Below are 18915 nucleotides of genomic sequence, written 5' to 3'. Positions count from 1 at the left end.
TGTTACCGGTCAACTCTTATCAGGAACAACAAAATAGTCCCCTTTTTGGGCCTCCATTGGACCTTGCCCTCAACATGGATCAAAAATGGTAGAGAGGGAGCCGGGCGGTAGCGCAGTGGGTTAAGCGCAGGTGGCGCTAAGCGCAAGGACCAGTATGCGGATCCCAGTTCGAGCCCCCGGCTCCCCACCTGCAGGGGAGTCGCTTCACAGGCGGTGAAGCAGATCTGCAGGTGTCTGTCTTTCTCTCCTCCTCTCTGTCTTCCCCTCCTCTCTCCATTTCTCTCTGTCCTATCCAACGACGACATCAACTACAACAACAATAAAAAAAGACAACAAGGGCAACAAAAAGGAAGATAAATAAAAAAAATTACAAAAAAAAAATGGTAGAGAATGTTCCATCCTCCAAAGGATACTCTATGTTACACCTGAGGAAGATAGGTCTTGAAATTGGGGCACCTTAGACCGTTCCTACTCATGACCACAGAATGTGAGAACAGATCTATAGGGATGCAGAGGTCACATATGGGCCCCAGATCACATCAAATTGATAGGGTTTATAGTCAACAATATTTACATTGTTGAAAGAGTAGCCGCATATTTGGGAGCTACTCTCTTCCCTGATTCAGATTTCTAGTCCTTTTTTTTTATTTATTTAAGAAAGGAGACATTAACAAAATCATAGGAAGGGGGGGTACAATTCCACACAATTCCCACCACCCAATCTCCATATGCCATCCCCTCCCCAATAGCTTTCCCATTCTCTATCCCTCTGGGAGCATGAACCCAGGGTCCTTGTGGGTTGCAGAAGGTGGAAGGTCTGGCTTCTGTAATTGCTTCCCCACTGAACCTGGGCATTGACTGGTCAACCCATACTCCCAGTCTGCCATTCTCTTTCCCTACTAGGGTGGGTCTCTGGGGAAGCGGAGCTCCAGGACACATTGGTGGGGTCTTTAGTCCAGGGAAGCCTGGCGGGCATCCTGATGGCATCTTGAACCTGGTGGCTGAAAAGAGAGTTAACATACAAAGCCAAACAAATTGTTGAGCAATCATGGACCCAAAGGTTGGAATAGTGGAGATGAAGTGTTTGCGGGAGGGTACTCACTGCAAACTCCAGTGTACTACTGATTTCAGGTATATATTTTGCCCTAGTTTATGGATACGTGTGAACATATGCTCTATCTCATGGAACCTGGTGTATATCTAGGTTTTGGGACTTTTTTAGGAAGTGAACCGCCTGAGATGGAATTAGAGAATACTATGAAAGGAAAGGTCTCACCTGAGTAATGAAGCTGAAGGGTTGTTATGCCACACCTGAAGTCTCTGGATGCAGTCTGAGCTGAAGCATGTTGAGTTGGCACTCGTTGTGTTGATTAGGTTGCGATCGGCGGATGCAATATTATTTGATAAGAATTGGGAGAAGCATGCAGGAAAGTGGGCCCTACACTAGGGTCTGAGGACTGGGGGTAGTTTAGGCTCTATAGTGGAGATGTGAGGTTCCTGCTGTCTTAGGGTTTGAGAAGACAATGGATAGTTAATGTTATCATCACATTATTTGATAATTGGGTTAGCTTTGAAAAGTCTCTTTGTTAGACATACAATCAATTTTCCCCCTCTCATATTAATTACTGATTTATATTACTACAATTTAATAGGTGTGTACATAAACACCATTCCCATCACCAAAAGATTGTGTCCCATCCCATCCACCCGCCCCCACCCCCACCCCCCGCCAGCCCAGGAAGCCTCATGTCTACCCTCCCACTCACCACAGGGTTTTTACTTTGATGCCTTACTTTCAATTTAGTCAGATCCTGCCTTTAGTTTCCCTTTCTGATCTTTCTCAAATTCTGTTGATGAGTGGGATCATCCCATACTCATCTTTATCTTTCTTACTTAGCTCACTTAACATAATTCCTTCTAGCTCTGTCCAAGATGGGTCAGAGAAGTTGAGTTCATTATTCTTAGTAGCTGCATAGTATTCCATTGTGTATATATACCACAGCTTTCTCAGCCACTCATTAGTTGTTGGGCACCTGGGTTGCTTCCAGGTTTTAGCTATTATAAATTGTGCTGCTATGAACATAGGAGTACACACATCTTTTTTATTATTTAATTTATTTTTTATTTAAGAAATGAAACAATAACAAAACCATAGGATAGGAGGGATACAACTCCATATGATTCCCACCACCCAATCTCCATACGCCATCCCCTCCCCAATAACTTTCCCATTCTCTATCCCTCTGGGAGCATGAACCCAGGGTCCTTGTGGGTTGCAGAAGGTGGAAGGTCTGGCTTCTGTAATTGCTTCCCAGCTGAACAGGGATGTTGACTGGTCGGTCCATACTCCCAGTCTGCCTCTTTCTTTCCCTTCTATGGTGGGTCTCTGAGGAAGCAGAGCTCCAGGACATACTGGTGGGGTCTTCAGTCCAGGGAAGCCTGGCCGGCACACTGATGGCATCTGGAACCTGGTGGCTGAAAAGAGAGTTAACATACAAAGCCAAACAAATTGTTGAGTAATCATGGACCCAAAGGTTGGAATAGTGGAGAGGAAGTGTTGGGGGTACACCCTGCAAACTCTAGTGTACTTCTGCTTTCAGGTATATATTTTGCACTAATTTATGGATACATGTGAACATATGCTCTCTGTCACAGAACCTGGTCTATATCTAGGTTTTGGGACTGTGTTAGGAAGTGAATCACCTGAGATGGAATTAGAGAATATTATGAAAGGAAAGGTCTCACCCGAGTAATGAAGCTGAAGGGTTGTCATTCCACACCTGAAGTCTCTGGACACAGTCTGAGCTGAAGCATGTTCAGGTGGCAATCTTGTGTTGATTAGGTTGTGATCGGCGGATGCAATATTATTTGATAAGAATTGGGAGAAGCATGCGGGAAAGTGGGCCCTACACTAGGGCCTGAGGACTGGGGGAAGTTTAGGCTCTATAGTGGAAATGTGAGGTTCCTGCTGTCTTAGGGTTTAAGAAGACAGTGGATAGTTATTGTTATCATCACATTATTTGATAATTGGGTTAACTCTGAAAAGTCCCTTTGTTAGAGTTTGCTGTATAATACCCAGTATCTTGTATATAGCTGTGCCACCGGTTGCTTCTGATCTACTTGGTCTAGGCTTTTGAGAGAGTCCATATATCAAATACACAGCCTATATATTAAAAAAATTCAGTCTGTGTTTTAAAAACTTCGAGATATACAATCAGTTTTCCCCCTCTCATATTAATTAACTAGTGATTTATATGACTACAGTTTAATAGGAATGTACATAAACACCATTCCCACCACCAGAAGACTGTGTCCCATCCCACCCACCCACCCCCATCCCCCGCCGGCCTAGGAAGCCGAATGTCCACCCTCCCACTCACCACAGGGTTTTTAATTTGGTGCCCTGCTTTCTTTTTTTTTTTTTTAATTTTTTATTTATTTATTTTTTTATTTAAGAAAGGATTAATTAACAAAACCATAGGGTAGGAGGGGTACAACTCCACACAATTCCCACCACCTAATCTCCATATCCCACCCCCTCCCCTGATAGCTTTCCCATTCTCTATCCCTCTGGGAGCATGGACCCAGGGTTATTGTGGGTTGCAGAAGGTAGAAGGTCTGGCTTCTGTAATTGCTTCCCCGCTGAACATGGGCGTTGACTGGTCGGTCCATACTCCCAGTCTGCCTCTCTCTTTCCCTAGTAGGGTGGGGCTCTGGGGAAGCAGAGCTGCAGGACATATTGGTGGGGTCTTCAGTCTAGGGAAGCCTGGCCAGCATCCTGATGGCATCTGGAACCTGGTGGCTGAAAAGAGAGTTAACATACAAAGCCAAACAAATTGTTGAGCAATCATGGACCCAAAGCTTGGAAAAGTGGAGAGGAAGTATTAGGGAGGTACTCACTGCAAACTCTAGTATACTTCTGCTTTCTTACTTTGGTGCCATACTCCAAACTCAGTCAATTTCTGCTTTGCGTTTCTACTTCTTCTTCCTTTTTTTTTTTTTTTTACATGCATAACATTCCCCAGATTCCCATTTAGTAATACAACCCCCACTATTTCATTCATCATTTTTCATGGACCTGTATTCTCCCCACCCACCCACCCACCCCAGAGTCTTTTACTTTGGTGTAATACTCCAATTCCATTTCAGGTTCGACTTGTGTTTTCTTTTCTAAGATCCTACCTTTAGTTTCCCTTTCTGATTTTCTTTCTCAACTTCTGTTGATGAGTGGGATCATCCCATACTCATCTTTATCTTTCTTACTTAGCTCACTTAACAGAATTCCTTCTAGCTCTGACCAAGATGGGTCAGAGAAGTTGAGTTCATTGTTCTCAGTAGCTGCATAGTATTCCATTGTGTATATATACCACAGCTTTCTCAGCCACTCATCTGTTGTTGGGCACCTGGGTTGCTTCCAGGTTTTAGTTATTATGAATTGTGCTGCTATGAACATAGGAGTACACACCTCTTTTTGGTTGGGTGTTATGGAGCCATGACATCATCTCCCCAGACGATAACTTGGATCCCCCTGCATATCAGATTTCAGGCTCAGGGGAAAGGTAATAAAAACAAAAACAAAACAAAATACTAGTATAGCCACAAGGCCTTTGGAATATAACTAAAGTATGCCTACTAGCCCTCTACAACACAGAGACCCCCCCCAACTCTTCATCTGCATTACTCCAGCCTTTAGTTTCATGATTATTTAACAACTTGTTTGGCTTTATATGTTAACTCTCTTTTCAGCCACCAGGTTCCAGCTGCTACGATGATGCCAACCAGACTTCTCTGAACAGACAACCCCACTAATATATCCTGGAGCTCCAGTTGCCCAGAGCCCCACACCACCAGGGAAAGAGAGTGGCAGGCTGGGAGTATAGATCGACCTGTTAACACCCATGTTTAACAGGGAAGCAGTTACAGAACCCAGACCTTCCACCTTCTGCATACAACAATGACCTTGGGTCCATACTCCCAGAAGGATAAAGAATAGGAAAGCCATCAAGGGAGGGGATAGGATACAGAGTTCTGGTGGTGGGAATTGTGTGGAGTTGTACTCCTCTTATTCTATGGTTTTGTCAGTGTTTCCTTTTTATAAATAAAATTTTAAAAAGAATTTAAGAAATGTACTCATCCTTTAAACTAGAAAACACATAGTTGAGAATTAATTCAGACATAAAACCAACCCCAGTGCATATGCTCTTTCAACTAACTTACTTAGCCCAGTAGGCACTGAACAGAGAGTTAACTGAGAAGAAAGAGCAAATTAAAAACTATGTGGGGCTAAACTTAACATGCATCAGGAAAGGGGAGGTTGAGAACCATAACTATAGGGTACATAGTTACTGTTGGAAGTTTAACCAACAATCCAACCTTGAAGCTGCTCTTTCTTCATACACTAATAGGCTGCCTTCAAATGAATGTTTGGGCTCATTTAGGAAATGTCAGCTTGTTGTTTTCGCAGGGCTATGTTGTTTTCGCCGGGCTGGCTTCACGGGCGGGTAACAGATGACCAGGGACTCATGGTTGAGCTGTAGGCAGTATCTCTTTATTCATGCAGGACGCAGCACAATCTAAGACGAGCTAAGCTAAACTCAAGTACCCTAAAACTCACAATGCTGTCTTTATATATACTTGCCAAGTAGGGTGGAAACAGGATGTGACATAAGAGGGTGGAGAGAAAAGTGACTGGTGAAAATCAGAGTGTGACAAGGAGGGGGCAGAGCAGGCGAGAATCCTATCACTGAACCACCAATGCCCTGGAGTGCTTTATGTAAATGTAAAAGTGATTTATGTAAATAGACCAAAGCTTTGAATGGGATTAAATCTATCCCTATATAGGCATATGGTTAAGCAGAAGCCAGGGGGAGCTGGCATACTATCCAACATCAGCTAACCCCAAATACATGCATTGAAAGATCCATTTCAACTGTGAGAAAATAATTATAATTTTCCCAATTACATCTGTTCAGTGTAAAAATGAAGAACAAAAAATTCCATGCATTCTGCACATGTCCATAGTCTGAGAGCATTTTACCTAGAATAACTGATTTCATCCTCCTAATAACCCATATGATAAGTCTTAATTCAATATTCTTGATGAATTACATCTAGTTTTTGAGAACCAGCAGTTCTTATACTTTAGCCCACTTCAAAATCATCTGTAGGGTTTGTCAGCACACAGATGACAGAGCTCTGCACCCAGAGCTTCCAACCCAGAGACCTGGGTAGGGCCTAATATTCTGCATTTCTAGAAAACACCAAGAAAAAGCTGCCATTGCTGGTCCAGATGCTTTCAAAACACACCCCAGGATTTTTCAGACTCATTTTCCTAGTACTTAAAGAACTTTTCATACATTCTTTGTATAAGATTTAATTTCCACTCCAAGAATCTCATGAAAATGAAACAATATAAATATATCTTAGGAAATGATTCTAGTGAACAAAAACCTGACACATTTTAGAATTACCTCCCTGCAGAAGCCAAACTTGTCATTTTGAATTTATTTTCTGAGAATCACAACCAGTGCATGAAAAGCATGTGCATGCCTGACAATTTCTCTACCCCAAATATGGATACATTGAATTCTGAAATTTCTGTAGTGGGAAAGAAAGACTGAAATCTCGTTTTAACTGGAGAGGAATGTGTGCTTTCCATCCAAGCTGTCAGAGGTAGTCATAAAAAAATAATAAAATAAAATAAAACCTCAACTTTACTTTTTAGGAATATAAACATGCTTAATCCAGAAGGAAAGATGCAGATAATGTAAAGTCCATTGTGTAATGGCAGCCCATTTCAATTTTTAACCAAACTTCCTTCCATTTGAAATGTTGTCAGCAAACTGTTTGATATCTTCTACATTTTTTTTTCACTCTTCTCCTTCCATGTCTTCCGGATTTCCTGTTTCACCACTGGTGTTTGAAATGACTGTGATTATTGTGACGAATTTGATACAGTGGCTATCTGTTTTGGTACAGATACTGATACTCTTAATAACACAGTATACAGTACATATGATTTCAAAAAACCCTTAATAATGAAAATGCCTTTATGTGATTATTTTTTTTGTTGTTGTTTTTACCTAAGCTTGTAACCCTATTGTGTGTTAGTGTTCCAGGTCCTGCGGAGGTGGAGTTCAGGAGAGAGCGGTGACTTGTCCCAAAGGTCTTTGTGACTGGACAAAAAAACCTGTGCCCTTTGCACCATGTAATGGACACCCTTGCTGCCACTGGACTACTGGGAACTGGGACCTGGTAAGCATTGACAACATACTACTCAGTTCACTTTACTCTTTACAAAGCAAAAGTATTTGATGGTTTCTGGACTAAAGTTATAGTACATATACACAATGGAATACTATGCAGCTGTTAAAATGATGATGTCATCTCCTTTTCAATAACTTGGTCAGAATTTAAAGGCATCATGTTAAGTAAGACAAGCCAGAAAGACAAAGATCAGTACTGAATGATCTAACTTACAGGTAAAACTTAAGAATAAAGGACTATACGGCTAAACTTAAGATGAAACTTGGACTGGATGTGGTGTACTGCACTAAACCAAAGGACTCTGGGGAAGGAAATATGGGGATGGGAGGAAGAGATATTAGGGTCCTGTTGTATCTCCTAGACACCAATCAAAAGGAGTTGATGGGTCATTCCTAATTGTTAAAAGCTATAACCCCACCCCAACTAAAAAGAGAGAACAAGCAAAAGTAGCTGGGATAGGAAGTGTCTCAGGTAGCAGAATGTACATATTACTATAAATGAGGACTCATTGGGGGGGCAGACAGAAAGGGTGAGAAAAAGATGGACCCTGGCAGACCTGCTCACCACCTGTGAAGAAACTCTCCTTCAGGTGGATAGCTGGGGGCTTGAACCAGGATCCTTACACTTGTCAGTGCAGTCCACTTCATATCATGGGTGTTTAACTCTCTGCACTACTGCCTGGCACTATTCTATCCATGAGGACTAAACTGGGTTAGTTCAAGCTCCCAGCCTCTATATAGGAGTGACTCCTGGGGATGGGAGGGAAGCTTCATAAGTGGTGCTGCAATATAGTGGCCCTCTTTCTCATTCTGCCTCTGTCCACCTCTCTGTTTTTCTCTGTCTCTCAACCTCTATATAAAAGGGGAAAATAGCAAGCAGAAACAATGAAGTCATACAGGGTCCATGCCCCAATAATAGTTCTGGTGTCAAGAAAAAGAAAGAGGGGGTGGGGTGGGGAATAGAGCTAGCAAAATAGCTTACTGCTTTGTCATGCACATAACCCAGGCCCAAGCTTGGCCCTCACGACACAGAGGGAAGCTTTAGTGCTGCTGCATCTTTATTTTTCTTCTCTCTTTTTTAAAAATCTTTATTTATTTATTTTTTCCCTTTTTTGTTGCCCTTGTTTTATTGTTGTTGTTATTATTGATGTCATCATTGTTGGATAGGACAGAGAAATGGAGACAGGAGGGGAAGATAGAGGGGGAAAAATGGAGAGAGATGGGGAAGATAGAGAGGTGGAGAGAAAGACACCTGCAGACCTGCTTCACCACCTGTGAAGTGACTCCCCTGCAGGTGGGGAGCCGGGGGCTTGAACCAGGATCCTTACGCCAGTCCTTGCGCTTTGCGCCACGTGCGCTTAACCCACTGCGCTACTGCCTGACTCCCATTTTTCTTCTTTCACCTTCTTCTCTCTCTTGTCTGAGAGTCAAACATGAGTCCCAACAATGACCAAAAAAGGAGAAAGAAAAAGAGAAAATACCATTTGTTTTCTTTTGATCACAAAAGCGTGTCTACTATGAATGTTCAATGTCTATTACAGTGTCCATTGTACAAGGTAGTGTTCATTGGCTTATAGTTCATCTGCCTATATTCATTCTAGTTTTCTTCTCCTGTTTAAGAGCAGTAAGTCTGCTAAATAATGATGCATAGCTGACATGTGGAGTCAGTGCTATTGTCTTGAGTTCAAAAGAAAAAGAAGTAAAGAGAAAGTATCACATACCAGTAGCTAAAGAGTTGGTAGTGTCTAGAATAGTGCACGTGCAGGTGTGAAGACCCAAGTTCCATCTCTGGAATTATATGTCAGGGATATATACTATGGGATATGTGTGTGTGTGTATATATATATATATATATATATATATATATATATATATATATTCATATATACTATGAGACTCTCTCTCTCTCTCTGTCTCTCTCTCTTTTTCCCTCTCTCCTTCTCCCTCTTACACTTTGCTGCCTCTTTTCTTCTCTCTTGCCCTCTCTCTGCCGCCTCTCTCATTAGTACATAAGTGTTTTTAAAAAATCAAATATCAAAATTATCCTGGAGGCACAAACACTGGGAAATGTCAATGTGGACCCCAATAGCTTGGTTCTTCTTTGTCTGGCTCTTTCTGGAGGGAATAAGAGAATCTCCCCCAGAGTTTGAGCCTCAGCTTTGTTTAGTGAGTTTCAGATCAGTTTGCCAGATGGCCTATCTATGTCTGACAAAAAGGGAAAAACAAAAATAATTAAACTATAGATAAGGAACTGGTCTATTGGTATCATCACTGGTTTGTCAATGTTCATTTATTGCATTAAATAACATCTTATCAGCAACACTGAGAATAACAACAACAAAGTTATCTTATAGATACTGTCATCATTCTGATTTGTTTTGTCCTGGATGCCCTGTAAAATAATTTTGAGAAAAGAGGAAGGAGGCATGGGAGGTGGAGACTACAGAGTGACTGTATATGTGTGTGTGTGCGTGTGCGTGTGTGTGTGTGTGTATGTAGGGTGCCTTCAGAGACTGATCACTCAACTCCCTGACTACTGCATTGTGTTGGATGCACCTGTTAACTCTGTAAAACTAATCAATATTCTTCTGACTCCGTGGGTAGCATGTGAGCAGGAAGAGAAGACACAAGATACTGGTTCTTGTCTCCCAGAATGCTTTGTTTACAGGGTCTCCTAGGTGGTTAATATCCCCCATAGCCCAAATTATTCAAGTGTGGCCATTAAATAAGATTCAGTGTGTCTCACATCTCATTGGCTGCAAAAATTCTCAGAGTCAGGAGTCAGGTGGTAGCACAGCAGGTTAAGCGCACGTGGTACAAAGCACAAGACCCGGTGTAAGGATCCTGGTTCGAGCCCCCGGCTCCCCACCTGCAGGGGAGTCGCTTCACAATCAGTGAAGCAGGTCTGCAGGTGTCTGTCTTTCTCTCCCCCTCTGTCTTTCCCCTCCTCTATCCAATTCTCTCTGTCCTATCTAACAACAATGACATCATCAACAATAACAATAATAACTACAACAACAATGAAAGACAACAAGAGAAACAAAAAGGGAAAATAAATATAAAAAATTTTTTAAAAAAATTCTCAGAGTCAGGAGGTGAGAGGTAGCTGACATGGTATGAGGTACAGTGTTTTGTGCTTACCACCTCATAAATGATTATCAAAGGATCAACAGTGGGTTGTGGCTCAGATATTGAGTAGAGCACACAGGTTACTATGCACAAAAACTTGAGTTCAAGCCCACAGTTTCCATTTGCAGCACTGAAGTGGTGCTTATAGGTTTTCTCTCTTGCTCTCTGTCTCTAATCCATTCACCCATTATTTAAAAAAATAAAAAGATTGAGAACAGTGGAGTCATGGAGGCACTAAGCCCCAGCCCCTGGTATCAAAAAAAAGAGAGCAGGGAGTCAGTCGGTAGCGCAGTGGGTTAAGCGCACGTGGTGTGAAGCACAAAGACCGGTGTTAGGATCCTGGTTTGAGCCCTGGCTCCCCACCTGCAGGGGAGTCGCTTCACAGGCAGTGACGTAGGTCTTCAGGTGTCTCTCTTTCTCTCCCCCTCTCTGTCTTGCCTCCTTCTCTCTCCAGTTCTCTCTGTCTGATCTAACAATGACAACAACAATAGTAATAACTACAAGAAAACAAAAGTTATAAATAAATATTTTAAAACGAGAGCAATAAGGGAAGAAAGGAATGGAGAGACAGAGGAAAGAAGAAAAAGAGAGAAGGGAAGAAAGAGAAGTCAACAGTTAGGGGAAAGAGGCAGCCAAGCAAATCTGGTACACTAACCCCTCAGAGATTAGTGTTCTAGTAATTTGTTCTAGTATCTGTCTATATCAGCCCCAATGAACCCAGTCACATCTAACTTAACTTGCTTTTATGTTATTATAGTTTGGTAGCTGTCATTTTAACATAAGTCATTGCAACCTGAACATTAATTGTTTCATAAGCAACAAATAAAAAAACATAATTACCTCTGGTTTCACAACTTACTGGTACCCAGTAAGTAAAGAATGTGTCTTGAGATCAGCCTCTTCAATAGTATCCATGGAGCATTATATCAAAATAGCAGAAGCATTACTGTTCAAATCAAATGTGGCCATTGGAAGAGAAAATGTGATTCAGTGTGGACTGTCATGAAGTGCTATAAGTTTGGCCTCATTCCTAAACATAGACTCCAACACCAAATTGAAAACTGAAGACGACCTGTTTAAATGCTTACTATCAATCCCCTCTGGCAGGGAGTTCAGCGGTAGTGCAGCGGGTTAAGTGCACGTGGTGCAATCCCCTGTGGCTTGAATGCCTTGTCATTCATTTTCTTTTTTTTTATTGGGGAATTAATGTTTTACATTCCACAGTAAATACAATAGTTTGTACATGCATAACATTTCTCAGTTTTCCACATTTGTCATTCATTTTCAAAAGGAGCCAGACAATGCTATTTATTTTCAGGCAAGAATGATGATGTATGATAATAGTAATGATGTGTGAAGCATTTTAGGGTGTTAATTTACTCATTGAGAAGAGGCAATTGTCAGAAATGCCCTTATTCACCTAGACTGCATCCTAGCCTATGCTTCATCTTGACACTTAGGTAGCACTGAAGTTGTGATATGTGAGATTTGGTATGTTTATTTTTCTTAAACCAGATTTCCAGAGCATCTCTTCAGTTATAAACATCTATGTGAAGTTAGGGCAGAAAGTATGAAGATTAGTGAGAAACTTAAAATACGTAAACTATCTGACACATTAATTCAATTTTCTTTTCTTTTTTTGTGAAGAGGAGGATTTGTTTCTATATAAAACCAGGAAACATATATTATTTTGCATGGTTTTTACAAGGATATTTCCTTTCTACTTGAAACAGTATTATACTAATAGGAACTTCACTAGTCAAATGTTTATTTCCATCTTATTTTCCATTGATCTAGTTGGTTAAGTGGAAGCAATAAGTGTCCAGTATTCTTGTATCTATTCCACAGTCCCTTGCAGAGGAAATCTCCTGATTATCTGCTAAGCCCTGGGCATCAGCTTTCCAAAGAGGTTCAGAGAATACTTGAACTATTATGAATCAGAGTATTCAAGACTAAAAGAGGTTAAAGTAAATTTAAATGTAAGCTGTGATCAGTTCAGTTAATTATTCCTATTTTGAACAAAGATCTCTTTAAATTTTAGGTCCAAGGTAATGGAACTGAACTCTTTGAGAGAGGTAGCACCTTTCTTCTAAAACCTCAAACTTAATTGACAACAATTAACAAAACCCAAACAAGTAACCGTTCTTCCTGCATAATCCCTCCAAATAAAACACAAAGTTATGCCTCTTCTTCAGAAGTTATTTAGCATCCTAAGGAAACTTAACTGACTGGTAAATGCATGGAATGTACTTCTCTGATTCTGTCTCTCTCTCTCTCTCTCTCTGTGTGTGTGTGTGTGTGTGTGTGTGTGTGTGTGTGTGTGTAAGAGAGAGAGAGAGGTAAAATGCTTGGTTAGTAATTATCTCTTCCTTTCTCTTTCTGACTTATCTCACTTAACAAAATTCCATTCTAGCTCTATCCAAGATGGGTCAAAGAAAGTAGATTCCGTCCCCATTAGAGAAAGAGAGAGACAGGCTGGGAGTGTGGATTGACCCATGTTAAGCAGGAAAGCAATTATAGAAGCCAAACCTTCCACTTTCTGCACCCCATAATGACCCTAGGTCCATACTCCCAGGGGGATAAAGAATATGAAAGCTACCAGGGGAAGAGATGGATTATAGAGTTCTTGTGGTGGGAACTGTGTGGAATTGTACCATTCTTATGCTGTTTTTTTGTCAGTGCTTCCTTTTTATAAATAAAAAAAGGTGGGTTCATTATTCTACATACCTGAGTAGTATTTCATTGTGTATATATACCACAACTTTCTCAGATATTCATCTGTTGTTAGACACCTGGGTTGCTTCCAGGTTTTGGCTATTCATAATTATGCTACTATGAACATAGGCATATACAGATCTATTTGGATGGGTATGATTGACTCTTTAGGATGATCCCACTCATGAACAGAAGTTGAAAAAGAACAGAAAGGGAAATGCAAAGCAGAATTTTACTGAGTTTGGAGTATTGCACCAAAGTAAAAAAAAAATGCTGGGGGTACATTTTCAAGTTCATATAACCTTTGGTGGTGGGAATAGTGTTAAAGGAAAAAAAAGAAAGAAATTAACTCTTCCATATCAATATTTCTTTCCCATGAGGACTTTGTAGCTGATAATAGAATTGAGTGTGATGTATTGAACCCAAGTAAAGAACTCTGGGGAAGGAGCAGGAGGAACAGGCATTGTGGTCTTTGCGTATGATGGTGGAAGAGGCAACAGTCTTATTTTGACCAGATAAGCAATGATTACTTATTGAATGTTACAGTATGTTTAGCACTCATCTAGTTGACTTGAATAGTGGGGGAGAGAAGAAAGAGGAAGACAAGGAGGAGGAAAGAAAAATAAGTGGTTTCTGCCTGCTGGAATATTTTGATTATATAGGAAAGGAGGCACACAACATAATAAATGACAGAATATAAATTATAATAGCATATATGGTTTGCTAGATTCAGAATATGGAACCATTCTAAGTGCCCATCAATAAATGCATGCATTAAAAAATTTGTTATGTAACTACAGTATAATATCATTCCACTTTGAAAGGAAAAATCTAGCATAGGATACAACATGCATGAATTTTGAGGACATTATACTAATTGAAATTACCAAATCACAGGATAACAAATACTGTATGTGGGCTTTTAAAAAATAATATTGCACTCTTAGGGACAAAATGAATGGAACTGAGGATCATTATGTTTAGTGAAGTAAATAAGGAAGTGAAGGACATCTATGGGAGGGGATTGAACCTGCGACCTCAGTACCTCAGACATGAAAATCTCTTGCATAACCATTAACTGTCTCTGGCCCCTACTACTAAAAAGTTTTGTTCATATGTGGAATATATAAAGAACTAAAATATATGAACTTGTAGCGGAGGGAAGAGAAGAGGGGTAAGGTGGAGGTGGAAAAGAAGGAAGAGGCAAAGACTTTGTGAGAATATAATGGTTATCTGGGGTTATCCAAATGAGGAGGGGGTGGATGTAGTGTGGATCTATACCCCTGTAATTTTTTTTATAAATATTTGTTCCCTTTTGTTGCCCTTGTTGTAGTTATTATTGCCATCATTGTTGGATAGGACAGAGAAAAATGGAGAGAAGAGGGAAAGAAAGAGAGGGGGAGAGAAAGATAGGCTACTTGTGAAGTGACTTCCCTGCAAGTGGGGAGCTGGGGGCTCAAACCAGCATCCTTACACCTGTCCTTTCATTTTGTGCCATCTGCGCTTAACCCACTGTGCTACTGCCTGATTCCCAGAACCCTATAATTTTATAAGCCTGTAAATCATTATTAAAACACTAGTAAAATTTAAGAGAACTGTAATAAACTTATATTTAAGGGAAAAATAAATAAACTAACATGCCACAGTACAATAGTTAAATTCAGAGAGACACAAAACTTGGAATGTTGGTTGTTAGTTTGAGGGTGGTGTGGGAAATAGAGAGTTCTTATTTAACAGGTACAGTGCTTCAATTTGGAAATATTAAACAAAAAATCTGAAGATGGGTAGTGGTCATCACTACATGATGCTTAAAGCACTGAACTCTATACTTAAGAAAATGTTAAAAGGATACATTTTATGCCTTATGTATTTTGCTGGAATAAAATCTATAAGAGCAGATATAGTTAATTCAGACACATTTTCTGGCATCCCCAGGAGTCGCCTTGTATAAGTTTCCTCCACAGGTCACAGATTCTCCTGCTTCCAGCGGGCCCCATCATGACATTATAGGAGAACCGTATCCCTTAGGATGGGTTGGGGACCATGTAGACTCCAAGTAGACCCATTCCTGCTCTACTCCTTCCAAAGTCTTCATCCTCATTCCATACAACCTCTGTTCTAAAGTCTCACTCCCATTCCACCTTGCTTTTCCTCTCCCACTTACTGTTTTAGCCCATAACAGCTCCCCTGATAACTGGATTCATTTTCCTCACATCTGATTCCCAGCCCCAAGTTAAAAACCAAGTCAGACAAACCAGATTGCAGAGGCACCAGGGCCACCAAGATGGAAATTTACTTTTTGACTTTGCTTGTATTTTACATTCTGTTCATGTTCCTTATTTAACAGGTACAGAGAACACAATAGCAAATTTAGCCTAATTTAGTTCACACACAGTCTATAATATTAATTTAGTCCACACACAGTCTATAATATTAACTCTTTCTAAATCCATATGTCCAGATGGGAATGAGTACCTTTCTTCTATGGCTTCTTTGAAAGTATTTCTGACCCCTGAAACTTTTGCCTGCTTGACCACAGAGGTTTTAAGGTATTTATTGGAGTTGTTTGTCCTGGGGATCCTGAGGAAGAATTCTAAATCTTTCCACATGCCCTTCTCTCTCTTTCAGTGCACTACCTCCTGTGGGGGAGGCCTTCAGAAGAGGACTGTCCACTGTGTCTCCTCAGATGATAGTAAAACAGAAGACCAAGACAGATGCTCCTGTGATCATGTACCCAGACCCCCTGAACTTCAGAAATGCAACCAGCAGGCCTGCAGGAAGGGTGCTGGTGGGTGGCCATGGGTGAATGGGTTTGCTTGGAGGGAGGGAGAAAGCACCACGTTATAGATGACATGGCATGTGGAGGGTTGTTGCCCTCTTATGAAACAAGGAGAAACCCTGGAGGAAGCTTCAGGTTGGGTGATGTTCGATTGTGATTCTTTGAGTGATTGTCTCAGCTACTTTTCAGTTTTGAAGCATGTGTATGCTGCCACTATCCCACATAGAGGAACTCTTTCTCAGGAAGCCAAGCCAGTAGTAACTGAATAACCTTTTCTATCAAACCGGTACCTCTGTCTTAGGACCAGTTGCCCAGAAACAAAGTACAAATTGGTAATTGGATTCATTATGGTAGTGCTTCCAGGTGAGACCATTCCAGGTGAGAGCTGGCAGAAAGACTGAAAAGTGAGAACATTGGTCAGGGTTTCTTCTCAAACAGTCCCAGCTTCTGTGTGACTCCTCCAGAGTATAACTGATGCCACAGAGCTGTCCCCTCCTAGGTTCAATGAGCTCAACTTCCATACCCCCACACTCTTCAACCATTAACCAATAGACACACTAATTTAGGTATGTTCAGATGTGTGAGGCCAGTTGTGTAGGGAGACTATGTAGTTCCAGTCAGCTTTGGGTGATCCTCCAGAAACAAAAAATAAAATTCTCAAGAGTTTTCATGACAAGAAAACATAGAATATGGGACTAGTATAGTGTGGGGTAGTGACAGATGAAAATGAAGTAAAAACCTAAGGAGGGAGATATGAACTGTGGTACATTGGTATTGTTTACTACACTCAACTCTAACTTTCAAAAGGGAGCCAGCAGTTGTGTACCCAGTTGAAAGTGAAGATGAAGGTTCAAGTCTCCAGTCCCCACCTGGAAGAGGGAAGCTTCATAGGCAGTGAAAGAGCACTGCAAGTCTGTCTCTGTCTCCCCCTCTCCCCTTCCCTTTCCCCCTCTCCCTCTCCCCTCTCCCTCTCCCTCTCCCTCTCTCTCTCCCCCCTCTCATTTTCCCCTTCCTTATCAATTTCCTATTAAATAATAAAAATAATGAAAGAAGGAAGGAATAAAGGAAGAATGGAAAAATTAAGGGGAGGAAGAAAGGAGGAAAGAGGAAGGAAGGAAGGAAGGAAGGAAGGAAGGAAGGAAGGAAGGAAGGAAGGAAGGAAAGAAGGAAGGAAAGAAGGGAAATGATGGCCTACAGGAGCAGTGGATATGAATGATAGAGAATCATCTTAGTCGCTCTGTGTATAGTGAAACTGCAGACTCGTGTCAGTGATTACATGATGGGGTGATAGCAGAGCCAGGATGCCAACCCAGTTCTCTGCACTTCCTCAGAAGTGGAAAGAACCCAGGTTTATAATCTGAAAGCAGTGGATTTATTTCCCAAAGCACTTGCTTTCTGTCTGTGTGGCCTTGAAAGCTTATTTAGCTCTCTAAACTTCAGGTTCCCTTGAAGGGAAATAACAACACAAGCCTTATAAAAGACAATTAGGTTTTAAATCATAATTTTACATGCACTTAAAAAAAAAACTCCATCACAAACCAGCTCTTTTGTTTCCTTTGGGTAAGTTGTTTTATCTCAGTAGTCTTCAGTATTATTATTCACAAATGAATAGGTTCAGCCATGAACTCTGATTTTCATTCCAATATCTTGTGTTTCATTGATATGTGATATTTCCTTTTTCTTTCTTTTCATTCTTCTACTTTTTTTTTTTTTTTTGCCACCAGGGTTATAGCGGGGGCTTGATACATGCATGGCAAATCCACTGCTCTTAGGGCCAGTTTTTTGTTTGTTTGTTTTTTATTTGATATAACAGAGAAAAATTAGTAGGGGATGGGAAGGGAGAGACTTGCAGCACTGCTTCACTGCTTGTGAAGCTTCTGTTCTATAGGTAGGGACTAAGGACTTGAGCCCATGTCCTTGTGCATGGTAATATGTGTGTGCAACCCTGTACATGGTAATGTGTTTACTCAACCACAACCTGGCCCTGACATGTGAGATTTTTTAAAATATATTTATTTATTTATTATTGAATAGAGACAGAGAGAAATTGAGAGCGGTGGGGGAGATAGAGAGGGAGAAAGACAGAGAGACACCTGCAGCCCTGCTTCACCATTTGTGAAGCTTTCCCCCTACAGGCAAGGAGCAGGGGCTTTAATCTGAGACCTTACACACTGTAATGTGTGGACTTAACCAGGTGTGCCACCACCTGGCCCCGACATGTGAGATTTCTAAAGTAAACTATCATTGAGAAATAGTTTTTCAAAAAAAAAAGAAAAGTTTTCAGACAGGGAGAGAGGGATTTTGGTCATTTATTTAAATCAATTACAAAGTGGAAAATGTCTCATAGATGCAGTTCAGAAATTGAGATAAAAAAAGTTGAGATTTAGAGAACCAGATGAATTTACTCTGCTTCTAATTAAAGAATGGACTATCACATGCTGGTAGCACACCTGGTTAAATGCATGCTTTATACACACAAAGACCTGGGTTCAAAGGCCCAGTGGTCCCCACCTAAAGGGAGAAGGCTTCATAAGTAGTTCAGGTATCTGTCTCTCCATCTACTTTACCTCTCAACTTCTCTCTGCCTATGAAATAAAATAAATAAAGTAGTTTTTTTTTAAGAATGAACTATCAGACAGTAACCAAGGGTCATGGGAATCTTGAAAGAGCACCATTTGTCATTATGTGGTGGTAGTCACTTTTTAATTTATATGTATTTATTAACATTAATTAAAAAATTAATTATTTCTTCACCACTGTAGCATAGGGAATGCTGGGGACCAAACTCAGGACTACATGCTTGACATTCTGGCACCTCACATACTATGTCACCTCCTAGGTTATATGTTATGTAGTATTTATAAAGATTCCTGAAGATTAAAGGAAGTCTTAAAATTTTTTAATCTGTTTTTTTCCCTTCCACATACTAGAAACAACATTCAACAGAGTCAGTATTCTGAGATTTTCCCTGGATTGTAAAAAAAAAAAAAAAAAAAAAAAAAAAAAACATTGTTTAAGCATTTACCA

The 18915-nt window shown here is 40.6% G+C and overlaps 1 protein-coding gene across 2 annotated transcripts in view; it reads left to right on the top strand.

Annotated features, from left to right (window-relative positions):
* The window catches only part of ADAMTS12 (ADAM metallopeptidase with thrombospondin type 1 motif 12), a 422633-nt gene that overhangs the window by 393014 nt on the left and 10704 nt on the right, over positions 1-18915 (top strand). For both annotated transcript variants that reach the window (XM_007535890.3, XM_060191210.1), the window contains 2 exons: positions 7111-7254; positions 15738-15897. In XM_007535890.3, coding sequence (XP_007535952.2) covers positions 7111-7254; positions 15738-15897 — 304 coding nt within the window. The remainder of the gene's footprint in view (positions 1-7110; positions 7255-15737; positions 15898-18915) is intronic.

This window comes from Erinaceus europaeus, chromosome 5, assembly GCF_950295315.1.
Source record: "Erinaceus europaeus chromosome 5, mEriEur2.1, whole genome shotgun sequence".
Taxonomy (NCBI): domain Eukaryota; kingdom Metazoa; phylum Chordata; class Mammalia; order Eulipotyphla; family Erinaceidae; genus Erinaceus; species Erinaceus europaeus.
The sequence above is the reverse complement of the archived record's forward strand: the minus strand, read 5'-3'. Positions and strand labels throughout refer to the sequence as shown.